Source organism: Notechis scutatus, chromosome 3 (genome assembly GCF_049901735.1).
Source record: "Notechis scutatus isolate UNSWTSFEM ecotype Mainland chromosome 3, rNotScu1.2, whole genome shotgun sequence".
Lineage (NCBI taxonomy): Eukaryota > Metazoa > Chordata > Lepidosauria > Squamata > Elapidae > Notechis > Notechis scutatus.
This window is the reverse complement of record NC_142011.1, coordinates 211037586-211064468: the sequence shown is the minus strand read 5'-3', so window position 1 is coordinate 211064468 and position 26883 is coordinate 211037586. Positions and strand designations below refer to the sequence as shown.

The window sequence follows — 26883 nt, the reverse complement described above, 5'->3', positions numbered from 1 at the left end:
AGTATCACCTTCATACCTGAACCATACAAACCAGGGAACAAAATCGTACCAACTTGAGTCTCATCCAAATGCAGCGATGGCTTTTTGTTTAGCATTTTGAGGTAGGAAGCAGAAACTGTGATATTAAGTTTAAATAAACGTAATGGACTTTATGGACCCACTCCATCCTTTGTTTTCCTCAAACTTAAAACTTGAAACCCTACCCATACAAAAACAAAAAAAAAAACTTCACATACTTGATAAGAAGCAATTACCAGAAATATATGTACATTTGCATAGTTTATTCCAGTCACAGAATTTATAACTGCTTTAAGCAGAATTATCAGCCCTCTAGATAAACTGATAAACCCATTTGTCCCCCCCCCCTCCCAATTGCTTCAAGCCCAATGAGCTATCTTTTCTTCCCAAATACTCTTAGAAACAATTCTGCCGCCCCTTTTTCAAAGATTCAAGAACTGCCCAATTGAAAGCAGATTTCAAAGTAATGGACATGTTTTATCAGGGTGATACATAATCTGGAGGAAGAAGACTGGCACTTGCAATGATGGCCTGAACAAGGGAAGTCTTCAGATAGCTTGCTTCAGGGTCTCGGCCCCTTGGCCAATACCCCTCACTTTCTCTCAGTACTTATAAAGTACTTATAAAGTGGTAATTTAGCCTAAGTTACCTGAAGAATCCCAATTAATAATCAACACTAGACTGCTGAGACTACCCATGGAGCCCCGAAATAGGTTGCACCGAAGGTCCGGCATCCTGTCCGTGAAAGTCAACTGATGTTTTTGGAAAGTCCAACAAAAGACAGGGTCACAGAATGCATGCATTGGGAGAGACCTTAGGAAGCCCTCCAAATCATTCTGGAGAGATGGCCAACCAGCCCCATTTGGAAGCCTCCAGGAAGGGGGAGATCTAGGCAAGTGATTCCACAGCTGAACAGCTTTTCCAGGAAGATCTAGAGCTTGGCCTTCAATGGCTGGCTCTGGGGGCAAGTGGTTTTGCTCATAGAGGTAATACAGCATCTGGATGGGTTGAAGTTCTCAATGGGATAAGATCCTCAATGACCTTCTTTGACCTAGTATTGAAGTGGAGCAACAAAGGTTAGTATGCCATTTACCAGACCAGTTGGGAGAAGAGAGAGAGGGAGGGGGAGGGGGAGGGAGAGGGGAAGAAACAACCGACAGGCACACGAGGCCCAATTCTGCCCAATTTAGTGTTTCTGCCACAGCCAGCAAGGCCACGAATTGCAAGTGGCAGCCATACCTGACATTCCTTCCAGCCTAGCAAAGGCAAGCAAGGCAACCTAATTAAATGTTCTTTAACATTTCTTTACAGGGTTCTGTTCATTTCCACCTAGCCCTTAACCTGAGGAGAAAGCACACAGTACCAGAGGACCAGAGCTCACTGGGAAGGAGCAGCTCCCCACCCCCAGGAAGGAAGCCTGGGAACCAGCTTCTCACGCCCCACCTAGGAGGGTGCAGAGGGATGTGAGGAGGTCCTCCCATCCTGTCTCGGAGTGCACTGCAATTCTTTCTTCGGACCTCAGTGGTGCTTCCCATTCTGCAGAAGCTTCAAGGTGCTTTCTCTGTTCTAGGGGACATCCTTCCTCCACCTCTTCAGTACAACTCCTGTTTTACTGAGATGGGCAGCAATTGATCTATCACCTTCTATCTGCAAAGCTGCCTTTCTTGAATCAGGGCGGCAGCCCTTTCATCTCCCCTGAGAAGCGCCACCTAAGTTGGAGCCCTTCGGATGGTGGATGGTGGCTCGGTCTAGGCTAGTTCTCGCTGAGAGGATGAGCTTCTGGGAGCAAAGATGGAAAAAGCTTGGAACGCAGGCAGGTAGGTGGTCTTGTTTCCTCCCCCCCTCCTTCATCCCTTAGTGATTCTCAAGGGGTGCAAGAAGAAAATGCAGGATTGTGAAAATCAAGAGCCAGCCATATAAATGTCCTCTTAGAAAAGAGGTGTCAAACTCAAGGCCCGGGGGCCAGATCCGGCCCACAGGGTGATTAGATCTGGCCCGCAGGGCCACCCTGGAAACGGCGAAAGACTGGCCTGCGGTGCCTCTGCCAGCCAAAACAGAACTCGGGTGGGCTGCACACAGCCCTCTTGAGCTCTGTTTTCATTGGCAGAGGTTTACTTACAGGAGGCCGTTGCAGCCGAAAACGGAGCTCAGGAGCCTGTTTTCTCTGGCCGAGGGCTCGGGCCACCACAGGCACCCCTGACACGAATGATGTCGAGCTGACCACACCCACTCTGGCCACGCCCACTCTGGCCCTCCGAGGTAAAATACAATCCTGATGCGGCCTTCAATGAAATCGAGTTTGACACCCCTGTCTTAGAAGGTTAGAAGACATTCAGAGGTGAGTGACGAAACACAGGAAGGAGGAGGAAGAGATGATGGAGTAGAGGAGGAAGAGGAGTGGGGGAAAACCAGGTTATCAGGATTCAGATTCCCAAAAGGGTATCATAGGGAAGGTGACTGGAAAGGTGGGGTGTCCCAGATAAAGTGGGGAATTTGGCAAATCAAATCCCAAATAAACTTTTGCCCTGTTTTGCCGAGAGCTTCATTCATCAGAATGAACAAACAAGGAGGCCTCCTGTCCCAGCCCCCAATCCTCATCCACAGCAAAGTAACTGAAACTGTAGGCAATGTTATCTGAGTTTGTAATATCTGGAAGGGGAACTGAAAAGAGAAATGTTTGGAATGAATTATCTAAATTCCAAGGGAAAATAGGTGATATCCAATCACTTGAAATCCTAAAGGAGCAAATGGTCCAAGAAAGATGAGAAGAATTCTAAGAAATGGGGTTCTGTAACAGATTGTCAGAATTAACCCAACCAAAGAAAAATGTGGAAAAATCTGAAGAGGCCAGCAAGGATGCAGGAGTTCTTTCAAATGCCAAAGAGAAAAAGAGACACATACAGAACATGGAAAGAGGAACAATAAATGTATTTAAAAAATAAAGCAGATTGTAGGCCCCTTGTAAGAGAAACTGATGGTGCAAAGCCTTACTTTGCATCTTCCCCCAGGATAGAAATGGTGCTGTGGCTCTGAGGAAACTTCATCTCAGGACAAATGTGGTGGAACCATCAGCAAAAGGGGACCGACCACTCAGCCCTCTTTCTCAGGGAATAGAGAGACAATCCAGTTTAGAATCAGTTTGGGAAACACACCTGTGGTTTCCCAAGTGAAGACAGTCTGGCAGGATTCTTGTAATAATAGATAATCAACAATATCCACTTGGGCTTACCCACAAGTGGTTTTGGTTACCTAACCCTAACCCCAACAGATGAGGACAAGAGAGAAATTAGGTTATTTTGAATGCTCCAGAGCCACATGGATTACATTCTTGGGTGTAAGGATAAGTGCAGAAGACTTGGAGGACCGATGAGGTTGCAGAGGACTGGAGAAGATCAAATCTTAAGGAGAACTGTTCTGTCAATGATAGCAGTTACTCAGTGGAACAGATGGTCTCTGGAAGTTATGCGTGCTCTATCACTGGAGGTTTTTAAAAAGAAATTGGATAACCATTTGTCTAGAATGGTATAGGTTCTCCTGTTTGAGAAGGGGGTTGGACTCCCAAAGTCTCTTCCAACTCTGTTATTCTATTATTAAATCCCACCTTCAAAAGAGGAAGGAGAAGCACCTGAGGAACTACTGGCCTGTCCATTTCACCTCTTCTGGGCATTGTCTTCAAATAGATTATTTGTGAGCATTTGAGAAAGAAATACAACAGTTAAGAAGAGCCAGCAGGAGGGTGTCACAAAGAAATTATCCCAGACTATTACCCTGGATAGACTTACTAGCTTAGTAGACAAGGGGAATCTTATAGACGTCATGAATTAATATCTCAACAAATTCTTAAGAGTGTTTCTAGACACTCTTCACTCAAGACCCCCTTCCAAACTGGAGAGCAGCCATTAGAAAGCACTTTTTGGGCACAATTACTCAGCCAATGGTGAGTGCACCTTACAGTTGTTTCATCCAGCCCTAACACCCCAGTGGGGTGGTGGTGTCGAGGCACAGGGCTTGGAGGAGGGAATTGTGTGGGTAGAAAACTTGGAGAGTACCTGACAAGAGAGAAGATTTGAAAAGGTCTAGAGCAGCTTGAATACTGAGCTGAAATGAAGAATTTAGAATAGGAGAATAGTTAAGTTCTGCATCTCAGTGGGAAACATGTAAGGCACTACTCTAGGATGGGGTAAGCATGACTTGATAGTAGTACATGTGAAGGGGATCTGGGTGTTCTCATTAACCATACAAGAGCAACTGCCAAACAGGCAAATGCTACGTTGGGCGCCTTTACAGCAACACAGAAGTCCAAATCCCAAGAAGTAAACATCCCGCTCCACCCTCCCCACTTGGGGGCCTGTATCCCACCCTGGCCTGCATCAGAGCTCTAAGAGGGATGGGGGGAGAGCTGGATATGCTTCCCAAACCTTTTCCTTCATTACCCAAAACCACCTATCAGAAAGTCCTTTTTACCCAATGTAGGAAAATCACTTTAAGTCCATTTAAAAGACTGTTGTGAACGGGTAATGGGAGTCAGGTGCCGTTACCCCCCAAAAACCCCACTTTTACCCAATTTGGGATAATTTACCCAGGTTTGGGAAGCACTGTTCTAATGAATTGGAGCAGATGACCTCTATGTTTTTCTGTGTTGACTGCACCTTCCCTTGTGGATTCCTTAGACCAGCCTCTCCCCCCCCCCAAATGGACTGTTCCCACAAAGAAAATGTCCAGTGAAATGGTGGGCCCCGAAGGAAAGGCTGCTACAGGGACAAAAGATCCGAGGCAGTGGCCCAGGATGGTTGCCCTGAGCTGGGTCCCTAAGAATGGGAGTCTTAAATGGAACATGCACATAAAGCAGCTGTGTTGCCAACTGTCCCCTCTTTGTTCATATTGGTGTGTTTTTCTCCCCTGCCTGGAGGGAGTTCCTAGGTGTGGGACTAATCTCCAGCCCTTCCAAAGAAAGTCTAATGGGATGCTGGCCTTTTAGTTCCCCCGATGGCCATTTAATCCTGCTTGGTGCCCCCCGTCTTCCCCTCTCCCCCAGCCTCAGCCCAGCTGTCCTGATGCTAGAATGGGCTTGGAAATGGAAGGCCTGCCACGAACCTTGGTCTCAGGCAGGGCCGTCCCAGCAGCCTCCTCAATGTCATTTTTTGGTTTTGAAGGATCCCAAGAGTTTTGGCATGAACTTCCCCATCTTCTTGTCCTTGGCGTCTGTCTCACATTCCTCCTCGCCTTGCTCCTCCTTCTTGCAGAAAACCTCAAAGCGGCTGTAGACTCGCTTCTCCTTCCTCATGCTCTCCATCCTCTTCAGAAGAGAATCCCGGTCCTCTGAAGGCTCCCTCTGCAGGCCCCGCTTATGGCTCCCAAAGCTTTCCGATCTGCTGATCCCAGTGTTCCTCTCATCCCCTTTGCGGTCCAAACTTGTGGCAGACCTGGACAGCTCAGGATTGGTGGCCGCTGGAAGCTGCCTGGCCAGCTCTGCCCGGTTCTTCTGGCTGTTGGCCGAAATTTGCTCCAGAATGACCTTCGTGTCGTCTCGGAGGTTGCTGCTGTAGAGGACGTTGGCCGTGGAGGAGGGCAGCAGTCGAGATTGAGGCGCTGGGTTCGCCCTGAGGACAGGCACCGGTGCGGCCGGTTTGGGAGATTTCTCCTCTTCTGTAATCTCCTGAGAATCGCTCCTGGACACCCGCTTGAGGGCTCCTGCACCCAACTTATCTGGCCTCCAGCTCTCCAGGCCTGCTTCTTCGTCTGCTTTTTTTTCAGCTTTGGGATTCAACAACTGTTTTAACTTGAGAGACCCCTTCCTAAAAAACTCTCTTGGACTCTGTTCCTGCTTGCAACTTTCTTCATCGGGCTTACTGAGAGCGCTGTCAGAGCCCTGGTTCTTGGAGGAGATGGTGCTGACTGGGGCTTGTGCTGGCTTGTGTTCTTCAGTTTCAAATCCCTCTCCTCCTTTGAAAGACACGTTTTCTTTCCTGTCCGCTATGGCAAGTTTCTGAGTTTCTCCCACAAATATTAGGCTCTCCTTCTCTGGAAGACCGGACTGGTCTATCGGGTAGAAGCGAGAGGCGAGCTTGTCCGTTTTACTGCTCCCGTGGACCATAGGGCTAAGCAAGTCGGTCGCTGAGGCAGACCCTGCAAATTGTTCCTCCGACTCTGGGTGTAGCTTATAAGGGCTGAAGGAGTCTTTGGAGTCGAGTACCTGGCTCTCCAGAATCTTGTACTGCACCGACTTAGTGCACTTTCTTTCTGCATTCTGGGATTCTTTCTGGAGAAACGCAGACATAGCTTTGGTGTGACTGAGGGTGGTGCTTTGTGAGTCTTTCCCCACCGACTTGTACTTTTCCAACAGCTCGGCCACTTTAGAGACAGTGCTGGCTTTTATGGTTTCAGCATCCTTGATTGTTTCGGTGGAGGTCTGCTCTTTCTGCACCATCTGGACTTTCTCGGTGGATGAGTTTGGCTGGTCTAATTTGGCAGCACTAAAAATAAGAGAAGATCTAAGCCGCGAACTCCTCTGGATCAAGGGATTTATCCTGCTTCTGAAGGGATCCTGTTTCACCACCGAGGTTTCTTCTGGCAACCTGTCACTTCCAGAAATGTCTTTGGCATTGGGAAGTGGAAGGGGAGGTTTGAAAGTGGGGAGGAGGTCGCTGGGGTACCTAGTAAGGGGTTCTGGGGGACCAAGGACCTCGTTATGCATCTCCGGCTCCATGGACATCGGAAGGCCCTCCTCTCCTGGGTCAGACTGATACCCACTAAGGTAGGAGGAAATTCTCCAGTTGCGCAGCCCTGCCCTGTTCTCCTGAACCTTCTTGTCTTGCTCCACATCTTGGCCTTGGTCGTGCAGAAAAAGCCTCTGCTCCATGCTCTGCTTCTGTGTGGGAGAGGTCTGGCATATAAACTTCTGCCCCATGTTTTGCCTTCTTAGGGACGGGAGACCGAGGAGACCATTCCCTCCTGGATTCAGGTGATCAGACCCATGCCGCACTTCTTTGGAAGAATTGGAAGGCACATAATCCAGCCGCAGTGGATGCCCATCTTGGGGGAAATTGGATTCCAGTTCTGGACACCTAAATCCATCTGCATAATCTTCTGGTTCATTGAATCCTAGCCTGCCTCCTCGGATTCTTTCAAAAAGCCCCTGGGGCCTGTTAGCCCCATGGGGATGTTCAAACTGGTATTGATAAAACTGATCCTTTTGAAAGTGACTGGACTGAATTTTAAATTCGTCCAAATTGTTCATGTACAACTGCTTAGAAAATTGTTTTGTGGACTGAAAATTCTCAAAGGTGCCTTCAGCGAAGCTGTGCCTTTTAAATGAGTCCATTTCCAGCTGCTTGGAACGGAGGTAGCCCCGCACAGGGTCCGCCTGACAGTTCTCCATCTCCATTTTCTTGGAGTACATTCGCATGGTGGGACCCTCTAGGGTGTGACGCAGCATGTCGTCTCTTCTAAAAGAAGACAGGAAATACCTGTCTGGGTCGACCCGGTCCATAAAGGGTGAGAAAAGGTTGTCCTCTCGGGGGAAAAGCAGGTGAGGCTTCTTTGGAAAGAAGGGCATGTTGTTGCCAAGGGTGGCCATGCTGTAGGGCCCCACCGGAGCCTCTGTCCTCACTAAAATGTTGGACGGAGGAACCAGCGGGTCTGACTGGGCGAAGAGAATGCGGAATTCCTCGTCGAAACTGGCCACAAGCTCACCCTGGAAGATATGAGCGATGCTCCGGTGGATCTTCTCAAAGGACCACATGAAGCTGCAAAGGGAGGAGGAGGAGGAGGAAAAATGACTCTTTAGCATGAGCTGCAGCCCATAGCACTTATCCCTTGCCACGCCCTGAACACCTCCAGGCACAGATCCCTTGGTTTCCATTGGCCATGAGGACCTCTAGGGTCGATTGCCAGCTGGATAGCAGGCCGCTTTATTAATCTGGTGGCTTAGTGGGACCCGAGTTCCATGGTCAAGACTTACTTCATCAGCAATTTCTCCTTTGAGAAATTGGTTTTATCCCCTAGATTCTTGCTAGGATGCCCACGGTTGCCACCCACCTGCCCGCCCCCTCCCTGCTCACCTGTAGCTGCCACTCAGCACCACCATGCAGTCCACCAGCAAGAATTTCTCCTTCAGGTGACCCTTGAATGACATCCCCGTGCGGCAATAGTAGGTCGGGCCAGAAACTGTCCGGACGCGTAGGAACTGCAAAGGAAGAAAGAGGCTGATCAATGGATGCCGAGGCCCAATGACCTTCTTACTCCATTGGACGTCAAGCTTCCAAGGGCGGCATCCATTCTGAAGCTTCCGCCCTGCTCAAGAGGCTCGAGTGGCTTTCATCTTCAACCAGGACAGGATCCGATGGGTTGGGGGCTGGAAAAAGACTCCTGCCGATCCCCGAGAGCCTCTCGTGTCAGACCTTTCATCTGGAAACCAACAATGGCTAGCAGAAGTTTGTGATGCTGTTTCACTGAAACAGTTTCACTAAAAATGTGAAACAGTTCTTAACTCTTCCTTATATTTGGTAAACTTCTCCTCCCATGAGAAACTATTTCTGAAACTGGCACACAGACTGCCAACTACAAAAGGCATATCCTGTGTGCACTCAGTATCACTATGTCCATTGGAATGAGGTAAGATGTTGCCCTGTGTTCTCAAAACACACTTTCCCACTTTTATCAAATCACGATTTACTCGATCCAATGTTCTGGGTTCACACAACATAGTGAACCAAACGTTAGATTGAGCTATGTTAGTGCTGACAGTGTCCTAGATTAACATTTCATTGGCTGGACTATGGCTGGACTATGTTGTACAAAACCAGCCATTGGGAGTTGGTGCTTACCAACTACTGCAGCAAGCCATTGGGCAAAAGGAAGAAATTGACAGAAGAACAGAAGAGTTGGAAATCCAACCTTTTGTCCAGTCCAGTCCAGTCCAACCTTTTGCTCAAGCAAGAGACCCTATGCCGTTTCGGACAAAAAATAACGAGGCTCCCTTGTGCCCATCCTTTGGCTTTGCAGATCTGCCTCTCTTGAGCCCACTGACTGAAGGCTGCTCCCGCAGCTGGCATCTGTCCTGCCCTCTCCAAATCCCTCCGGATCCATTTCTATGCTCACTTCCACAAAGTTGAGGTTCACTCTGCATTTGGCAGCCATGTCCAGGAAAAGCTGGGCGTGCATCTCATCGAGCAGGATATACACGGGAACTCTGCGTGCAGCCGCATCCAGTACCTCACTCAAGAGGTCCACATCGGTGAAAATATCCATGACTATAGCGACCACCTGAGGGAGTAGAAAAAAGCTCAAATTACGACCCCAGACAGATAGGCCAGCCTGTTTCCAGGCTAGGCCTTCCGTTGTGTGACACTCAGCCAGTCAGACTTCCACTGCTCTTGTCCAAGTTAGCCCGCTTTTGATAAGAGGAGAGCCGCAGCCATACTGCACTAGCATGAGCTCCCTTTGCCCAGACCAGACACCCCGAGTCTCCACTGGCTGGCTTGTCAACCCACAGCACCCAAGGAGGCCAGTTCTGCCTTCAGGGAATCCCCAGGAAGGGTTCGGAGGTGCAGAGAGGAGGCAGGCTGTGCCACCCTGCCCTACACAAAGATGTTCAAGCACGGCAGCTTTGCTGGAGAGGACGGTGACAATGCTGTCCTGGGGAAAGTGACCCAAGAGCAATAGACCAGTATATTGTCCAGATTCTGGGTACGGAAGTTAGATTAAACCTTAGCAAAAGTCACAGGGAGGCAGTGTGAATTAAACTTTTTTAGCTTTGCCCAACTCTTACAAAAGAATAGGACATTTTTGTAAATATGAGTTTTGTAAATGTTCTAAACATTGTGTTCTGTGGAAAATAAGGGTAGTTTTTTATACATAATATCATATTACAGGCAGTCCTCAACTTACAACAGATTACATTTAGTGACTGCTTGGAGTTACAACAGCAAGGGAAAAGTGACTTCGTATCGTTTTTTGCACTGACGACCGTTGCAGCAGCAGCATCATGGTCACACGATCAAAATCCAGACCCTTGGCAACTGACTCGTATTTATGACGGCTGCAGTGTCTCCTGGGGGTCACGTGATCCTCTTTTGTGACCTTCTGACCAGCAAAGTCCCTGGGGGTAGCCAGACTCGCTTAGCGACCAACTTAACCGCTGCAGCGGTTCACTTTAAAACAGTTTCACTTGGCAACAGAAATTTTGGGCTCAGTTGTGCTTGTAAGTCGATGGTTACTTATATAAACCCATTTAATTTTTATTCTGAAAACGTTTCTGAAGCACTAGCTAATCATTGCAAGTCAATTTATTGGGACTGATACAATGGATACACAATGATCTTGTAGACATTTTAAAAAATACCTTTCTAAGTAGGGAAGCCTAAATGAGACGATGCTGTTATGGGCTCAGGAAATCAAAATGATTATTGAATGGTTTGGTTTTGCATTTGAGGATTTCAGAATTGGATTTTTATTTTTTTACATTTTACATGTAGTCAGCAACAGCCAATAAAACCCCCAAAGACGCTCACTCCACGTGTCTGGATGTGTCTATGTCGGGGGGACGGGACAGGAGGGGAACCGCTTATTTCTTAAAAGAGTTTTTCTGGGGTCACCACCAATTGGCCAAACCACCACCAGAGTCGGGCTGGAGAACCACCCAGTGTCCCCTTTCTTCCCCCAACCACAGAGACAGTGCGGAGCAGCCTCCCTTTGAACAGGCTCTCGGGTCTGGGTCCCCCAGGTTAACTGCAAAATAAGCCCCCTTTCTGGGTCTGGAGATCATAAGAAGACCCGGATCTGATAGGCAGAAAGAATCTAACCTTGGATGGGGAGGGGTGCAGGGGGCTCGTGTGAGCGTAGTCCAAACCCAGAAGTGAAAATGAAGAGGGGCCTCATGCAAAAGTCCAGGTCACCCTGTGGATTCGCCCACAGTTCAATTCCATCATAGCTCATTCACCTCGGTTTTCTAGGTTTTAGCTCTGTTATGCACAGCCCACCAGACAAGCGGGACTAGTTTGCGGCTGGGTGTGTCATCTTGCAAACAGGAGAGTGCAGGAAAGAGTAAGGGAGGCAGAGAGCAGCGTGGCCGGTCTCCTTCAGGAGCCCTAGAGCAAAGGTCACTCCCCAAAGATGGTGCAGGGGGAAAGGGTGGCAAAACATGGTTGGACAACCATTTGTCTGGGATGCTATAAAGACTCTTGCCTTAGGCCGGAGGTTGGATTAGAAGACCTCCAAGGTCCCTTCCAGCCCTACAATTCTATGGTTTTCCTCTATGGTCAAAGCTGCAAATTTGCAGAGACACAGCCTTGCCTGGAGATGAATGAGGAAGCAGGCAACCTGGATTCCTAACTTCCCAAGTTGAGCAGAGAGAAACAATTCTGGGGAAACGTAAGGAAAGCAGCCCTAAAGAGCAGAGCAGTTCGACTACAAAGCTATTGGTGGTGGGTGGTACGGCCCTCCCTCACAGACTTTTCAAACTGAACTCATGCAGGAATGAGGGACGGGGTGTCCTTTTAGGTTTCTTCACTGAGCAGGATGGGATCTGATGAGATAAATATCTCCTTCTGACTCTACGATCCATCCACAAATTCAAGTGGGAAACTATGCACCACCAATCGAGAGAGACAACCAAGTCCCTACAGTTCTTGCATCAGAGGGTTGGAAAGTGATCAGAATAACACCGTTTTGAAAGAGGCATCTAGTCCCAATGGAAAGAGAAATTTAACCTTGGTGCCAGTTGCTTGGGGGGGAGGCAGGGGGGACGACAAACCCCCTTTACTGGACTCCTGCGTTGAGAAGTGGGCATGCAGCTCACTTCCAGTCCCAGAGCTCTTCAAAAACAGGAGACAACAAGTCAGAAAAGAAACACAACACACACACACACAAACACACTTCTGGGGGCAGAGCAAGAACTAAAAATAGCCCAAAGGCTACTATCTGGAGGGGAAAGCCACCTGTCTTGCCCACTTCTCCGCTTCTCTCCTAGAATCTCCGACCACCTTCCACAACCACAACCACAATCTCACAGCTCTGCCTCTCGGTCTCCCACCTGTTGTGCAGCCCGAATCATTCGGCGTGCCTCTTCCTTGATGCTGGGGTTATCCGGGGGTGGGGGCTGCACCAAAGTAGTCACCTCTGTTCCCCGGAACCCAAAGACCATTGGCCAGCCAAGATCCAGCTCTGGAATGGCCAGGTCAGAGTTCACTGGCCAGTAAGTGCCTGAGGAACCGTCCATGTCTGCATCCAGCGGGCCGGAGTCCGTGCTGCCACCTCCCTCCTGAGAGACACACTGTGGCTTCTGCAGGTGCTGAGTGATGTGCTCAACTTCTGAGGGGCAGAGGAAGTCCGGGGCCGCCTCCTCCGCCAGGAACCGGTGGTAGCTCTCCTTGCCTTCCTCTGCCAGCAAGTCCAGCGCCAGGCGGTAGTACTCCTTGTAGTGGGGCGGCAGGTAGTTGGGATCCAGAGGGTTGTCCCCTTGGGAGGAGCTCTGTGACCGGCGAGCCATGACAGCAGAAGCCTCTGTGGGGGGAAAGAAGAAGCCGGTTGGTTGATTCAGTGCATATGCTGCCCCTCTTGCTCTCCAGAGTGACCCCGAGGACTGGGCCAAGCAGTATCCCCTCATTTCATGGGGTGGCTCTGCTCTTATCACCGGAAGTCCCTGTCCAAAGGAAGAGGCATCACGACCCAAAAAGGCCATGGCCACTGGCAAGAGAAGCCCTAATTGGTGGGGGGCTCTGGTTCTGTGGCAATGCCTTCTGGGCAGGTCCACCCGCACTCCCCACCGGCACCCACAGCAGCCCATCCAGGTGGCTGAAGTGATGCAGTGCAGCAGGAGACCTGTCAAAGCGGATGGAACGGGATAGCTCTCCACTGGACAACTCGCCATGGTCAACTCTCCACTGGACAGCTCACCATGGTCAACTCTCCACTGGACAACTCGCTGAGGCAGGATTAACAATTCTATTTAATCATTTAAAATAAAATAAAAAAATATTTTAATTTCTGCCATTCTCATTTTATTCTGTCCCTCCTTTTGGCTCCTTTCTTTAATGATCCTATTCCACCGTTTCTTTGATATTAGTGCAATTCTTGTCCTATGGCAAGTTGTTGGCTTCCACAGCTGACACCCGCGGTGAGTTGGCCGCAGAAAATTGTCACAGACCCCAAAGAGGACTTGGCCAGTTGTGGCCAAGCAGCTCTTTGAAGCTTTGCCCAGTCCTCCCTTTGCCTGTGAGCCAGAGCACCTGCCTTCCTCTCCAGTTGCTGGTGAGTGCCTGGAGGAGCCGACCAACCTGCCTCCCAAGGCGCTGGGGCTCCTTTCTATGCCAGAGATTCGGACACAAACTCTCCCCACCTCGCTTGCACCGGTGGAGCTCAAAGGATATTCCAACTTTTGAGCTGGGCAATTTGGCTTCCTTTGTGGCTCAAACACTACACTGTGTTTTGTACAGAGGGAGTATATTTGTGAGTGAGTGTTGCCAGGAAGAAGGATGGCCTTCCTAACAGAGAAGGCCTGGAAAGGGATAGGCAGGTCCCTGGGCCAGGTAAAAAGTGCCATTGATCAAAAAGGGCATTATGCTGTTTTTGCACTATGGAGAGCTCTTGAGTTAGTATTTTAAGAGACAAAGGAGATTAGATTCTGGCAAGCCTCCAAATTGGGAGGCAGCAGAGAAACCTTGGGCAGAAGCAAAGATTGCTATATCACTACCTCGAGATAAAAGAAAACAGCAGCTGTCAATCAGGAAAAGGGGAAGTCAGAGGGCAGAGCCTGGGTGCAGGGGGCCTAGGCCCTCCCAAGAGCTGGCCCTGCTGACCCTCAAACTCCCTTTCTCGAGGCAGGGCCCGGCAAGGGAGATCCTTTGAGGGGAATGGAAACCCAGGAGCAGGATTGTGGGTGTGCCACATCTCTGGGGCCTTCCCCCCTCCCAACCAGGTCCTTTCAATGCTGTTCCTGGGTCTCAGGACTGAGGTGGAAGAGGAAGCAGGCCGAGACCACAAGGTGGATGATGCCATATATTCAGGCAGCTTTGTTAAGTTTTAACTACGATTAGAGTTTATTTTGACTGCCGGTGGCTCTCAACGTCTTATGCAAATCCTACCTGTTTAATTCACATAGGATTCAATCCAAGGTATATAATAAAAAAAGATAATAGATAATAAAAAAAGTTTCTTCCAACATATAAATAGCAAGAAAAAAATCAAGGAAACAGTCGGTCCACTAAAGAGAGAAGACGGCAAGGAAGTAACAGGCAACAGAGAGAAAGCAGAACTGCTTAACTCATTCTTTGCATCGGTCTTCATGCAAAACGGAACTATAGTTCAACCCACCAAAAGATAGACCAGAAATAAAAGTTAAAATAAGCAAAAAAATAGTAAGAGAATACCTGTCTGATCTTGACGAACACAAATCACCAGGGCCTGATGGATTACATCTTAGAGTTTTAAAGGAGCTGGCAGAGGTCATCTCAGAACCACTGCACCATATCTTTCAAAAATCCTGGAAACTACCAGAGCACTGAAAAGAGCTGATATGGTTCCCATCTTCAAAAAGGGGGAAAAAAGACCCAGGAAACTATAGACCAATCAGCCTAGCATCAATACCAGGGAAGATACTGGAAAAGATAATAAAAAAACAGATCTGCCAACATCTAGAAACAAGAAAAGTAATAACTAGCAGTCAGCATGGGTTTGTTAAGAACAGATCATGCCAAACCAATCTTATTTCATTCTTCAACATAGTGACTAAATTACTAGAGCAGCAAAATACTGTGGACATAATATATTTAGATTTCAGCAAGGCATTCGACAAAGTAGACCACAACCTACTTCTTAGTAAACTAGAAAAAAATGGAATAGATAGCACCACCACTAGATGGATTTGCAACTGGCTGACAAACCATACTCAACGAGTAATCCTTAATGGGTCTAAGTCGACATGGAGGGAAGTAAGCAGTGGGGTGCCACAAGGTTCCATCTTAGGCCCAGTACTCTTCAATATCTTCATTAATGACTTAGATGAGGGAATAGAAGGGGAACTTTACCAAATTTGCAGATGATACTAAGCTGGCAGGAACAGCTAACACCCAAGAAGATAGGCTCAAGATCCAGATGGATCTTGATAGACTGGAACACTGGGCCATATCTAACAAAATGAAATTCAATGTAGAGAAAAGTAAAGTCCTACACTTAGGCAAGAAAAGCCAAAAGTACACATATAGACTGGGTGAAACCAGGCTCAATAGCAGTAACTGTGAGAGGGATCTTGGAGTCTTAGTGGACAACCAGTTAAATATGAGCCAGCAGTGTGCAGCAGTAGCCAAAAAAGCTAATGCAATCCTAAGTTGTATTAACAGAGGGATATAATCAAGATCAAGGGAGGTACTAATACCACTCTATAAAGCCTTAGTAATACCACCACCTGCAGTACTCTGCATCCAGTTCTGTTCAACACATTACAAAAAGATGTTGAGACTCTAGAAAAAGTACAGAGAAGAGCAACCAGGATGATTAGGGGACTGGAGACTAAAACATACAAAGAACGGTTGCAGGAACTGGGTTTGGCTAGTCTAGTAAAGAGAAGGACCAGGGCAGACATGATAGAGGTCTTCCAATATTTGAGGGGCTGCCACAGAGAGGAAGGGGTCAAGCTATTCTCCAAGGCACCCGAAGGCCAGACAAGGAACAATGGATGGAAACTGAACAAGGAGAGATTTAACCTGGAAATAAGGAGAAACTTTCTGACAGTGAGAACAATCAACCAATGGAACACCTTGCCCTCAGAAGTTGTGGGAGTGCCATCACTTGAGACTTTCAAGAAGAGATTGGACTGCCATCTGTCAGAAATGGTGTAGGATCTCCCGCTTGGGCGGGGGGTTGGACTAGATGACCTACATGGTCCCTTCCAACTCTGATTATCTGTTAACTGTTAACAAGGTGTAAACATCGCACAAATGGGTCAAATCAGTAACTAGGCCAAGTGTGCTGTGTGCTTGTTAGGAAGAGTCTGTGCAAAAAGGAAAACCAAGCCACTGCTTGGTGCCAGCTACCACAGCCTCTGCCCAGAAGCAAGCTGGCCCTACAGATCCTGGGAGTCGGGAACATCTTGCTGTGCTTGGCTTGGTAGCCTCCCATATTATCACAGCTGTTGCACTTCAGGTGTGGTGTGGGGTAGGTGCCAAAGGCCGCAGGGCAGTGACACATGGGAAGGTCTCCGTGGTGCAGAGCAAGCGGGCGTGCCTCCTCACACGCCTACATGAGCAGACCAGGGAGGCTCACAAAGAGAAACGTCAGAAGCCCCAGTGGACCACCAGTCTGCCTCCTTGGAGTTTGTTTCTGACCCACTAGCCTCTGCTGGAAGTTGGTTCCAGGTGTCCGCTACTCATACTTCAGAACTTCCCTGTGGTTCTTGATTTTTGCTTAATAGTGTAAGTAATGTCTTCTAGACCCTTATTCACATCTTCAATATATTTGAAGGTTTCAATCGCATCCCCTTCCCTTTCCCTTCTGTCCTCCAGGCTGCACATGCATCAGCTCCTCCAGAACAGTCAAGCCTTGTGGCCCCACCGCCTGTGACGGGTCTCTGTTCAGACAGTGGCCCATTAACCACCACCGCACCCCCTGAACCAACTTCCAAATCTGCTGAACCACTTGGAGATTAAGCCCTGCCTTGCCCTGCCAGGACTGGTATGATCCTCCTGCCTGTGTTTGTTAGTGGCATCGACTTCTGAGAAGACTGAGCACAAGTATTTATTTAGAAGGTTTGGTATAGCCAGGGAATCCTTCTCAAGCTCTAAGTTTGTTAAATTCAGCTTTCTTAAAGCATAACTTTGATTTTGTTCTATTGCTTGTATCTGTATTACGTTGAATTCCAATATGACATAATCATTCTCCCCCAGATTTCCCCCAATTTCAACCCCTTCTATTATTTTATCTCTGTTAGTAAGAATTCAGCCCAGTACAGCTGACCCTCCAGTTCCCTTCTCTACCTTTTGGGACACAAAGTGGTTTGCTGGGTTTGTCAGGAGGCTGTTTGATCTCCAGTAGGTGCAGTTTGTCTCCCGGTTGAGGTCAGGATAGCTGAAGTGCTTCCTGAACACCTTAGTTAACTGACTATCAAAAAGTATTTCCTCTATTTGGTTGGGAGGTGGTTTATACTTTTTTTCCTCATTAACTCAAACGCATTCAAAGTTTTCATTGTTGGGAGGTTGTTGTTATTTGCATTTCAGTGAAGGTATAGCTATCTTTATATACAATGCAATACCACAAAGCACAGGAAAGTGTTTCTCTTCTTTTTTGTGTGTGTGGTACATTAAAGCAGACCCTCTCCCAACCACCCCGCCCACCCCCAAACTATTTTTTGACTTGCAGAAACCAGGTTGGCCCAATCGACTTCAACACCAGGAGAACACTTGATTTTTCCTCTTTCTTGGGTCAAGAGGCTTCTACAGCCTCACACCGTTTCCTGTCTCAGAGATGTTTTTCTATTTCTGTGATGGTGAGGAGGATCAATAGATATTCTGTGTTAATGCTGCCCAACCCCCTTCTGAGGCGAGCAGTAGACATGAGATCTCCAGATCAATACTATGTGGTGTGGAGAAGACCCTTCATTTGGATGGTTAAATCTCTTTCTGTCCAAGATCTTCTCCCTGCCCACTTCCTCCAAACCAGAGCCTTCAGTCTTCAGCCATATTTCCCTTAAGCCACCTTTCTTCCAAGCTGCAAAGACACCATAACGTGTACATAGGCATCACGTGGTCAGCATTTTCAGCCCCTTTCCTTGTTGACGATTTCCGACAGGGAATTTCTCTTTCCCACTGCTGTTGCACACCAAGTCCCATCTTCACCAAGCCCTCCTCTTTAGACTCCACGGTTTTCTTTGTGGTCCATTACAGACACTCCGCCTAATTACCATCGGGTGAGGTTAGGGGTCTGTCCCAACACACATAACTTTATGCTTACATAAACAGATGATGTTGATGGTTTGGGAAATGAAACATCTGCAAGAAAACTAACAAGATCAGAGAATACCAAGGACCCTTCATTTCAGCCTACAAATAGGTTGAGCTACAAATACTCTCTTTAAGAGATACTTCTGGAGCTCTTCACAGTCTTTTTTTTTTTAATCACCCTAAATAATTGAGCATTATCAATAACCTTGGCTAGCTGATTGCTTACTGGCAGGTCAATTATTCCTGGGTGGAAAGACCTGAAATATTTGCTAGTTGCATTCCAGGTGCAATCTGAGTTGTCAGTTTTTAGCTCAAAAGCTTCAATTACCCATCTCATCTGAAACCGGACCCTCATCAATGGAAAAACTCTCTTCAAAGTGCCCTCACTGAGGGGACCTTAGTATTCTCTGAACTTGGTTGTTTTCTTGAAAAAGTTTCATTACACAAACTAGGTAACATCATCAGTGCTAGTAAGGAGTGGGGTTTGCTCCCAGTCTATATTCTCGTGGCTTGCCCGGTCCGTGTTTGTGGGAGTGGTCCTCCAGGTTCTTCAGTTGGGAGGCTTACTATTAGCTTGCTTGGTAGTTCCTTGGTTGGAAACTTGTTTATTTTTTAATTGTTCATCTGATTTTAATCTTGGTGTTAATCTTACGTTCATCTGGATTGCTGGTGGAGGAGTTTTGAGGTTTTTTTTTTGCAAGTATATAGATATTGCACTAACAGAGGGATAGAATCAAGATCATGTAAAGTATTAGTATCACTTTAAAACCACACTAAATATACCGCATCCAGTTTTGGTCACCATATTATAAAAAGATGTTGAGACTCTAGAAAGAATGCAAAAAAGAGCATCAAAGATCAAAGGGGACTGGAGGCCAAAACATATGAAGAACAGTTGCTGGAATTGTGTATGTCTAGCCTTATGAAAAGAAGGACTAGGGATGATAGTGGTCTTCCCATATTTGAGGGCTGCCACAAAGAGGGGTGGGGGGGGCAGGTCAACCTTTTTTCCAAAGCACCAGAAGGCAAGACAAAAAATAATGGATGGAAACTAATCGAGGAGAAAAGCAACCTAAAACTAAGGAGAAATATCCGAACAGTGAGAATGATTAACCAGTGGAACAACTTGCCTTCAGAAGTTCTGGGTGCTCCATATGGGGGGGGCTTTCAAAAAGAGACTGGACAGCCACTTGGCTGGAATGGCATAGGGACTCCTGCCTGTGCAGTGGGTTGGACTAGAAGACCTCCAAGGTCCCTTCTAACTTTGTTCTTCTGCTATGTCTACGTGTCCATTGATGGCCAATTGGTCAAGAGTGCCAGGCTTCCAGGAATTCCCTTTTTGGGCTTGGTTTAGGATGGTCTCACAGTTTCCCAGTTGACATGGTGGCCACATCTGTCCACCTGTTGTGCAATGAACGCGGTTTCATCATGCCTTCTGCCTGCCAGTTGATGTTCCTGGGTGCGCTCTGCTGGTCTTCTAAGCCTGCTTGTCCTATGGCCGCCTGTGGTCTTGACACTGCATATTGTAGATTATGCCTGCCCTTTTTTCTTTTCTTTTCTTTTCTTCTTTTTGGGGCCTGCTGGGTCTTTTGGTTTACTTGGGGTGCTTTGGAGGGCCTTAGCCGGTTTGTATGCTGATTCCATGGGATTGTAATTGATGGTTTCTGAAAGGTCTTTGACTGTTATCCTTTTTGCCGCCTTTGTTGGTTGTGTGATAATAGGTTGAGTGGCCAGGCACTTTTTGTTTGGAAGCTGCATGGATATATCCATTTTGTCAGAAGATGTTGTGTAGAGATGATTTGTTTCCTTTTCCTGCTGTTCAGGGTTGCTGCAGCGTGTTTGTGCTTGTTTGAATTGAGTTATTCCTTAATGATTGTTTTTTTTTTCATGTTGGTATGTTTCTATTAAGCTCCAGACCAAAATTTCATAGAACTCTCTTCCTATTATCACTTTATCATAAATGTACTGATTCAAAGCTGAACACATTCATGCGACATAGTATTTAGAATTGACATTGGGCCATAGCCATAGCCATTGCAATCTCGGCTATTTTAACCCATAAAATTAAATAACACCCATTTACATCAGTGATAAGTTATACATCAATTGGGCACCCTTTCCCAAATATAAAGGGCCACACCTGTCTGTGAGATAAACCTGTCCCACCCAATCCTCCATTAGCAGAGATTCATCCTGTTCCATGAAATGAATCTCCTGTAAATAATAAGCAATACCTGTCCTTAATGATTCTACATATGCTAAGACTATGTTTTTAGATTCTCACATTGAAACTAACTCCATCAATAAATTATATTTTGGCACACTTCTCAACAATCTCCCAATACCAATTGATTTTATGACCTCTAGCATTTGGCAAATATCTAATAATAAACTCTTCTATAGTTAACTATTATGTTCTAGTACTGCTCACAGATACAGGATCTCCATATTCAACCACCATTTTATTACATTTAGAATCTATATTTAAAAGAAAAAAGGGGGGAAATGATTACCTGCCCAAAAATAAAAGCAACATTAGTAAGGAAGAATTCCCCCCACACACACAAAAAGGGAAAAGGTATATATACATGAAAAGAACAAAAAGAATTCAAGAGCCTGTCCATGATTCAAGGGAGAAGGCCTGATGCTTCCTCTCTCTAAAAATTACAAGACAGTTGCAAACACTGCTAGTTGAATTGAGTGGTTGCTGTTGAGTGGACGCCTCTTCCAAGCAATGGTAGAAGGAGCCACAAAGAGCCGTTGGGAGCGCCTTATCCTCCCTGGAGTTCTCTCCTCCACTTGGAGTCATCCAAGTTGGTGACCATGTGTGGCACGAAAACGCCAACCCCTCTTGGACCATCCTGCCTGTGCCCTATTTGGCTTCGCTAGGTGTTCTAGCAAAGCACCAAGTCGCAAAGACACGGGGAAACCCTGAGTGGGCCTCCACAAAGGGAGCACCCAGGATTGAGCAGGAGCTCCTGGCAGAGCCACACTATGGCTGTCCATTTCACTAACTGCTTTCTGCTGGATTGGGTAGTTATAGTTAGTCTCCCGTTCCCTGTTATCAACCATCAGACTTGCCCCATGACTTATTTGCTTTTGGAGGTGCTAGCTAAGGTTTCCCGGGAAGCCAGAAGCAACCCTCCTTCCTTTCCCTAGGTCTGTATCTTGGCGGCACTCCAGGAGCTCAAAGGGGGCTCCAGGGACTCCCCATAACAACAATCCCGGGAGACCCAGAGTAGCCAAAGTGACCCTGTGAGCCTCCAAGGCTGCTCTCAAAGGTGACTCAGGGTTCCAAGGATCGTTTACAATGTTCTCTTCCAGGGAAGTGAGTAGTTAATTAACTTGGGAAAAATGCAGAACTGCTGTCCTAGTCTTAAAAAAAAAACTAAGCTTATAATATCTGTTATATAAGAGGGGCCCGTTGGATGATCGTGGCGTTTTTGACCCTTCTCAAACTCAGCTTGGAAACAAGGCACTTACTGGGCTGCCCTTGGCCTGCTCCGGGGAACAAGCAGAGTCTGGGAGGGAAGCCCTCAACTTCCTTTCCAGAGAACGCCAAGCTCAAGGCGGCCGGCCTGGCCCGGCCCTCTCAGGCGGCCACTCTCGTCCTGGGTGCCACCTGCTTGGCAGCCTCCCCAACCACCCGTCGCAGCTCTGCAGAGAGGCGGACCAGGAGGATGTTGCTGCTCTGCACTTACCAGGACTCAGCCCTCAAACGCAGCACGCCCTCCCACCCTTCCTGCACCAGCCCGCCCAGCAGGGCCTGTCGCTGCCTGCTTCTGCATCGGCAGCCCTCCTGTTCCCAGCCTACCTGCCTCACCCTGCTGAACTGGCTCGGCTGCTTTGGCCGCACCCAGCATCAGCGAGGAGGCCTGGGGAAGCAGCCCAGGAGAAGCCTCCTCCTCCTCCTCCTCCTCCTCCACTGGAGGCCTCTGGCTGTGCTCCAGCACCAAAAGCCAGAAGGCAGCCGTGCTCCCTCCTCCAAGAGGGCTCCTGGGAGTGGGCACGAGGAAGGCCTCTGCCGGGCACCACGGAGGGCCACCTGAGAACTGCAGAGATCCGTGGAGTTGGCAGGAGTGTATGAACCCAGCGGGGCTCCCCAAAGCTCCCAGGGCCTAAGCTCCAGCCTTAGGTGGGCTGTGAAGGGAATAGGCCTTCAGCCGGGCATGCATCAGGCGGCCTCTTCTCTCCTGCCTGGCCTGCAACAGTCCCAGTCTCCCAGGGCCTTGGAAGTAGGGCAGAGAGAAAGGGAAGTTACTAAAGTTCAGGCCCAGGGTTGAAAGCCCCCCCCGCTTCTTCTCCTGGGAAACCCATCTTTCCCTAGCTGACTCTCCCATAGCGCACAGCCCAACTAGGGTCCATTTTGTGAGACACTATCAGTCCATAAGTCACAGTAAACCCAGTGGGAGAGTTAACTCAGAAAGTTTCCTGATGGGATCCAAGCACCAGGTTGACTTCTGGCCAGAGATTCTGGGCGCAGCCCCACTGCTTTTCCAGTGAGCTCCCTGAGGTCAGCCTCTGCAAGTGGCGCTGGGACACAGCCCAAGGCCGGAGAGGCACCACGCGCTCTCTTGGCAGGCCCGCCTGGGTTCACGCGGCTCTGCAGGGCTGCCATCAGCGACTTGCCTGCCGCAGCACGTCCTGGGTGCTGCTGGCACAGCGAGCGCTGGGGAAGGTGTGGGCACGCTTGGCGCCGAGGATGTGGGGGTGGGGGAAGCAACAGCTCCCCCGGGCCGCCGGTCTTCTGCCTGGGCAACTCAGGCCACCCCGGGTCAGCGCCCTCCTCCCTGCCCCAGCGGGCGGGCCAGCAGGACGGGTCCTGGGGCGCTCGCCCACGGCCCGGCGGAGTTCAGGGGCTTCTGGCCCTTGGCGAGATGCGCCCGCCGTCCTTTCTCGGGACCAGTTGGACCACGCCGCCGGCCCCTCCCCGCCCTCGCTCACTTCCGAACTCCGCAAGGCGTCGCTCTTCCCGAAGTTCCAGCCTCGCCCCCGGCCCCTTTAGGGTCGCCCGCGCAGAGGCTCCCTGCCGCGGGAGGAAGGGGACCGGCAACCGGACGCGAGGCTCGGCGCTGCGCGGAAGAGGAACGACCTCCTCGCCTGCTCCTCGACCGCCCGATCCAGCCCCGCGAGCGCACGCCTTACCTTCCCGGACTCTCGGGGCCGGCCGGCGGCTGCTCCTGCTGGACAGGTGGCGGGTTTCGCCGCCGCTGCTGCTGCTGCTGCTGCTGCTGCTGCTGCTGCCGCCGCCGCCGCCGCGCTCAGAGGCTGTGGGGCTGGCCGGCGCTCGGCTGGCTCGTCCCCACCCCCCGCGCTCCCGACGCCTGATTCACCTCGGAGCGAGTGCGAAGCTCCACCCAGGGCAGCAGCGGAGGGGAAGCGGAGCGAAGTCGGCCGGCGGCGACGGCGGCGAGAAAGCCAAAAGGCGCTCCAGCTCGCTCTGCACATTCCTGGCGCGCCTCCGCCTCCCCCGCCTCGCCCGGCCCACGGGAGTGTCGCGAAGCCCGGCGGCCGCCAAACTTCACCGGCAGCGGGAAGGACTTCTACCCCGGCGCGGAGCCAGTCCCTCGGCGCCCCTGGACACAGCCCGAAAGCAGGCGGACGGGGGTCCGGCTGGCGGCTGAGTGGAGCGTGGCGAGCACCCCCTCCTGCGGGCTCCGCAGCCGCGACTCCGGCCGAGCCCTGCCCTCGGGCGGCCCGGTGCCTGTCGCGGGAGGCACTTCCGTAGAGGCAGCTGCGCTTGCGGGCTTGGCCGCCGGGCCTGAGAGCAAGGCGGCCTCAGCGGGTCTGCCCGGGGCAGAGGCGGGGCAGCCGCAAGGCCGAGCTGGAACTCTGGGCGGGGGCCCGGGCCGGCTCCTCCCTTCGCCTTCCTGTCGCACCTGGACTGGCGCGGCCGCCGAGCGGCTCGGCGTGATAAGGCTGGGCGGCCCCTCGCCAGCCGTCTAGGAAAGAGGCGGGCTGTGAGCGCCCCGTCCTCCCGGAGTTTTCTCGCCCGACGTAAAAGACGGTGGCGGCGCTGTTCTAGTTATCCCGCTTTAAGATGGCCCGTTTCATTGGTAAGTGGGTCGCATTTGTGAATGCAACCATGGAATCATGAGATTGGAAGGGGCCTTAGAGGTCTTCTAGCGCAACCCCCTGCCTATGGCAGGAATCCTCCGACTATTCCAGTCAGCTGGCTGCCAACCCTTACTTGAAAAACTCCACGGATGGAACTGCCGCCTTTCTTCTAACTTTCATTACAGATTTAGCCTCAACATCTCCCTTCACCTTTTTTTCTGATTCCACAGTCTCCTCCTTATATCTTGGCAATCAGAACCGGTTGTATTTGGACCAGAAACCCACTATCGCCTCCAGCTGTTCATCAAAATCATTGACCTAGATTTTGAAGGGCTACCCTTGTCACCACCACAGGTCTTTGCAGCACTGAGCACCATGGCACACTCTTCATTGCCAATTTTCACTTCAATTCTCTGTCACTGTGTGTCATTCTGCTAATCTGTACTTAAGTGTTACCTTGCCAGATTGTTCACCAAGCAGGGCAGCCTAGGCCGCACTGACCCAGCTCGCTTTTCAGCATGATGGGGACATTGCAAGTCACCCGCCACGCCCTTCCCTCTGGGGTAAGCAGCAGCAGCATCCAAAGCGCAGTAAAAGAGTTAAGAAGTGGAAAGCAAGTGAAACTAGGTCTAGAAGATAAGAGAAAACAGAACAGAAAGATAAAGATAACAGATAACAGATAATCAGAGTTGGGAGGGACCTTGTAGGTCATCTAGTCCACCACCCCCGGCCAAGCAGGAGACCCCTACACTTCTGAGGGCAAGGTGTTCCATTGGTTGATTGTTCTCACTGTCAGAAAGTTTCTCCTTATTTCCAGGTTAAATCTCTCCTTGTTCAGTTTCCATCCATTATTCCTTGTCTGGCCTTCAGGTGCCTTGGAGAATAGCTTGACCCCTTCCTCCCTGTGGCAGCCCCTCAAATATTGGAAGACTGCTATCATGTCTGCCCTGGTCCTTCTCTTTACTAGACTAGCCAAGCCCAGTTCTTCGTATGTTTTAGTCTCCAGTCCCCTAATCATCCTGGTTGCTCTTCTCTGTACCTTTTCTAGAGTCTCAACATCTTTTTTGTAATGTGGTGAACAGAACTGGGTGCAGTACTCTAGGTGTGGTCTTAGTAAGGCTTTATAGAGTGGTATTAGCACCTCCCTTGATCTTGATTGTATCCCTCTGTTAATACAATTTAGGATTGCATTAGCTTTTTTGGCTGCTGCTGCACACTGCTGGCTCATATTTAGCTGGTTGTCCACTAAGACTCCAAGATCCTTCTCACAGTTACTGCTATTGAGCCTGGTTTCACCCAGTCTATATGTGTACTTTTGGCTTTTCTTGCCTAAGTGTAGGACTTTACTTTTCTCTACATTGAATTTCATTTTGTTAAATACGGCCCAGTGTTCTAATCTGTAAAGATCCATCTGGATCTTGAGCCTATCATATAGTGAAATCTGATTTACACCTGTCTCCTCCTCCATTTCTCCAAGATTCCTGAAAAGGTCATTCCTAAAGAAGGCAGTAAACCCCCTCCCCAAATCCCAAAGGGTGTCTCTGTTCACATGACACTAGGCCACAAAGAAGACTTTTGTTTAATCCAATGCTGCACCCAGGTGCCTTGGTGGTTGCCCTCCAAACTGTCTTCCCCACTCAATAACGCTGTGCCAATTGCATCTATTTAACTGAGCATCTTTACCGAATTCCCAATCTGTAATTAATGGGCAATGTGTCCCCAAAAGAGGGTGGGGCACAGCAAGGTCCAGAAAGGAGGAGTGGCATCCCTGGGGGTTCAAATTAAGCAGCAAAGTGGGGCTGCTACAAAAATCCAGGGGTGAAACAACATGCCCAGTGGGATCCAATTGCCTGTCGCGTTCTATGACCGTCCGTTAGATGAAAGTGGCGCATTCCAACCAACTTTTTGATAAATAGCTTCAAAGGCTAGACCGTCAATTTGGACTCTGTGACTGTGGAAACCCACAGCTGGCAGCCATTGAACCCCCAGATCAACAGAGCAGACCGCAACAAATGTTGTCTTATACAGGTTGTTTAAAACTGTTGGAAAGAAACTCCCGCACCACAGCACCCAGGCAACGGACGGAACACATTAGAGAATAGTTGTGGCTTCTGAATTGGGAGTGATTGTTTAAAGCAATTAAAGCAAAATGGGCTCCCTTTCACAGTGGGACAGACTGAGCCACAAATGTCCCGTGGGACAACAAGTGGCTGATGTGCAAATGTGGAACTCTTTGACCCTAAGAGCTGGAAGATCTAAGGGCATCCCTGCTGGTAACAGGTGACTTTAACCAGCCGCAGGAGCCCTGCACACTCTGCCTGGAGCATCCTACACGATGATTGACTGAAATGGGCATGGAATACTATTGGCAGACGGAACTGAGAAAGAGCTGTTACTCTAAGACCCGGTGTCATGACCCTGTTAGGGAGAGGAGGAACAGCCAACAGGGAGTGGGAGTGTGGCTCCAGAGGTTGTGGAGGAAACTGGGGAAGGGCACAGGCCGGCTGGGCATTCAGAAGAAGACCCAGGTCCATCCCCTCTTCATCCTAGGGCACGCAGGGAGGAGCGGATAAGGGAGAAATGTGAATGGCGTGGTCTACGGGGGAGGAAAGGGCCTTGATCCCCTTCATGGGCTGCAGCTCTGAGGACTGTTTAAAAAGACTGACATGTGTATGGGCCAGTGCTGGAAACAAAGCGTGGAAATATCTCTAGTCTGTCCATTCTTATCTGAGTTCTGGTGTCCTTCCCAGTGTGCGTATTTCAATATCTGTGGACACCTTCAAGCCCTTATCCTGCCTGGTCTCCTTAATTGCTTCAGTGTGGTTTGTGTTGTTTTTTTCTATTTATAATTTATATGTATTTTGAGTTTGAACAGAAG

The 26883-nt window shown here is 49.3% G+C and overlaps 1 protein-coding gene across 2 annotated transcripts; it reads right to left on the bottom strand.

Moving 5' to 3' along the window:
* Positions 1-262: 262 nt before the first annotated feature.
* SACK1H (scaffolding CK1 anchoring protein H) lies at positions 263-26883 on the bottom strand. Of its 2 annotated transcripts, XM_026689018.2 has the most exons (6): positions 23094-26883; positions 12050-12519; positions 9118-9282; positions 8079-8203; positions 5113-7763; positions 263-1069 (listed from the first exon to the last, which is right to left on the bottom strand). In XM_026689018.2, exons 2-5 carry the CDS (start codon positions 12503-12505, stop codon positions 5153-5155), a joined length of 3357 nt encoding a protein of 1118 aa, XP_026544803.1. In that variant the 5' UTR covers positions 12506-12519; positions 23094-26883; the 3' UTR covers positions 263-1069; positions 5113-5152. The 2 variants fall into 2 exon arrangements, with proteins under 2 accessions (XP_026544803.1, XP_087818438.1); XM_087962312.1 differs by having other exon boundaries at positions 263-7763.